Source organism: Apaloderma vittatum, unplaced genomic scaffold, assembly GCF_000703405.1.
Source record: "Apaloderma vittatum isolate BGI_N311 unplaced genomic scaffold, ASM70340v1 scaffold4022, whole genome shotgun sequence".
Lineage (NCBI taxonomy): Eukaryota > Metazoa > Chordata > Aves > Trogoniformes > Trogonidae > Apaloderma > Apaloderma vittatum.
The window spans coordinates 10,262-12,957 of record NW_009702892.1 but is presented as its reverse complement, the minus strand read 5'-3'; the positions used below and the strand labels follow the sequence as shown (position 1 = coordinate 12,957).

Below are 2,696 nucleotides of genomic sequence, written 5' to 3'. Positions count from 1 at the left end.
TCTAACCAGCAAGTCGGTTCGCCTGAAATTTGTAAGACCTTTGTTACGGGGAAGCAAGTTGCTGTTTCTACAGAAAATAACAACGTTAAAGTGCAGGAAGGTGGATGGTGGGTCTGGTTTTCACCGCCTCCATTTTACTATGTGCTGTTAATGCTACAACCGTCCTCTTATTACCCCATAACTCAGGAGAGTTCTATGTCTTGTTTTGTGTCCATCCTGCTAGCTTACTGCAGTAAGGGTGTCAGCCTGGAAAAAATGGGATTCTACTTACTTTTTCCTCAGTTCTTACACCGAGATTATGTAAGCTCACATGCTATTGTGCCAAATGACATGTAAATATGTTTTTCTTTATTAACATTCTGTAATAAAAGTAACTTTAAAATGCATTAGGAAAGAGCGCTGATATACTTGTTAGCATCTCTAGAGGGTTCTGTTTGTCACAGCTTCTCAGGAGAAGTTTGGTTGAGCTTCAAGGAAAGCTATCAGAGCAGAGCCAAAACTGGAACCTTTTAAAGAATGTTAGTTGTGAGCCTTTTACAACCATAAGAACAGTGAGCTATTGTTCTTGTTATGGTTTGAAGAATTCCTTGGGCTTTGCTAGGGTTAAAATACCAATCAAGTGTCTTACTTACAATAATGTGCTTATTTCTCCATGAACATGCTTATCAGTGCTAGAAAAAAATCTCAATTTCAACTTTTATTATTTCTGGACTTCGTAGTTATTGTCTTTCTGGGTTTTAGGCATAATGTATACGCATTTATTAATGTCTGAACTGAAAAAGTCTGTTTCTCCGAATTCAGCGCTAGAATTCAGCACTATTTCTAGAATGTCGGGGCATTTCTGCTTTCTCCCCTTTCGGTTTGGAAAGGATTATTTGGAAGCGCGCAGCTGCAGATCTCGCATGCCGTAGCTGAACTGGAAAGTTACCCATGGGTAACATTCACCTTGTGCTTTGCAGGCTGCAGGAGCTCATGTCAGATGATCAGCGAGAAGCAGGCCGAATCCCTCGCACAATTGAGTGTGAGCTGGTTCAAGATCTTGTGGACAGCTGCGTCCCAGGAGATATGGTCACAATTACAGGGATAGTAAAGGTGTCGAGCACTGAAGAAGGTAAAATACATCATCTGAGAACACCTATTCCCTAGGGTGGGGATTTTTCTAGTAATCACATGGGAACAACAGCCACGCCCCTTACTTTGAGCTGTTAAAGTTGTAAACACGTTAAGTGTATATTTCTTCAGACGTTCCCAGGTTTTTATAACAAGGAGTTATTCTGAAAAGCCAGAGCAGTGCTACCCGCGAGGAGCTGTTTCCAACATACACTGTTTGAGAGGGGGTTTCACCACGCACTGGTCTGTACACAGCTGTGGCCCTGAATCTGAAATGCCAGCCTGGCGTCTGTCAGGTGATAGCAAAGTGTTCTCTGGACCACTAATGTAGGAGGGACGTCCTTATTTCCTGAAGTCTCAGAGACTCGTTATTTGCTGAACCTTTTCCTATTAATACCTATCATTTGAATGAGACATGAATGGCAACCTGATGGGAAAACTATCTCTCTGTTGTGTGAGTATTACCTTTCTAAGTTTAGTCCTTCCTGGAGGAATTTCACAACTTCTATTTTTTTTATTCTTTTTTTCTTTTTTTTTTCCCCAAGTGAAGAAATATGTTGTACATAGCTATAATAGAATATATTGCAGCAAACTGCAGTACTGATTTACTGTGAGACCACATTGTCTCCTTAGTAATCATTTGGCTATAAGATAATGACTAATAATTAAAGCTACATGTTTAATTCTACTGCACTATGGATCATTTTCTCTAAATATTGAGTGGAAACACTTTATATTAAATTTCTATTTGACTAGAATAGTATTCCTGAATCCTAGACTAATTCCTGGAAATTTTTCATTTATTAAGGGAGAAAATTTTCTTTATCTCAGACCTTTAAAGGTTATCTATAGTCCAACCCCCCTGCAGTGAGCAAGGACATCTTTAACCAGATCAGGTTGTTCAGAGCCCCATCCAGCCTGACCTTGAATGCCTCCAGGGATAGGGCCACAACTACCTCTCTGGGCAACCTGTGCCGGTGTTTCAGCACCCTCATAATAAAGAACCTCTTACTAACGTCTAATCTAAATCTACCCTGCTCCAGTTTAAAACCATTTCCCTTCATCCTGTCACTGCACGCCCTTCTAAACAGCCCCTCCCCAGCTTTCCTGTAGCCCTCTTCAGGTACTGGAAGGCCTCTATAAGGTCCCCCTGGAGCCTTCTCTTCTCCAGGCTGAACAACCCCAACTCTCTCAGCCTGTCTTCAGAGGAGAGGTGCTCCAGCTCCAGCAGGTCCATGTTCCTCTTGTCTTGAGGGCTCCAGAGCTGGACGCAGTACTCTAGTGAGGTCTCAACATAGTTCTGCAACACAGAGGTGCAGAACTGCCTCCCTTGATCCACTGGCCACATTCCTTTTGATGCAGCCCAGGATGTTACTGGCATTCTGGGCTGTAAGCACGTTTTGGCTCATGTCCAGCTTTATGTCCACCACTAACCCCAAGTCCTTTTCCACAGGGCTGCTCTCTGTCACATCATCCCCCAGCCTGGATTGATAATGAGGAGTCACCTGACCCAGGGGCAGGACCTTGAACATAGCCTTGTTCAGCCTCTTGAGGCTCACATGGGCCCACTTCTGCAGCCTGACCAG

At 43.1% G+C, this 2,696-nt stretch overlaps 1 protein-coding gene across 1 annotated transcript in view; it reads left to right on the top strand.

The window, feature by feature from the left end:
* Window positions 1-959: 959 nt before the first annotated feature.
* The window catches only part of MCM8 (minichromosome maintenance complex component 8), a gene marked incomplete at its 5' end in the record, with an annotated part of 10,329 nt that continues 8,592 nt past the window's right edge, over window positions 960-2,696 (top strand). The window contains one exon of the mRNA XM_009864386.1: window positions 960-1,111. Within this exon, the coding sequence (XP_009862688.1) occupies window positions 960-1,111 (152 nt within the window). The remainder of the gene's footprint in view (window positions 1,112-2,696) is intronic.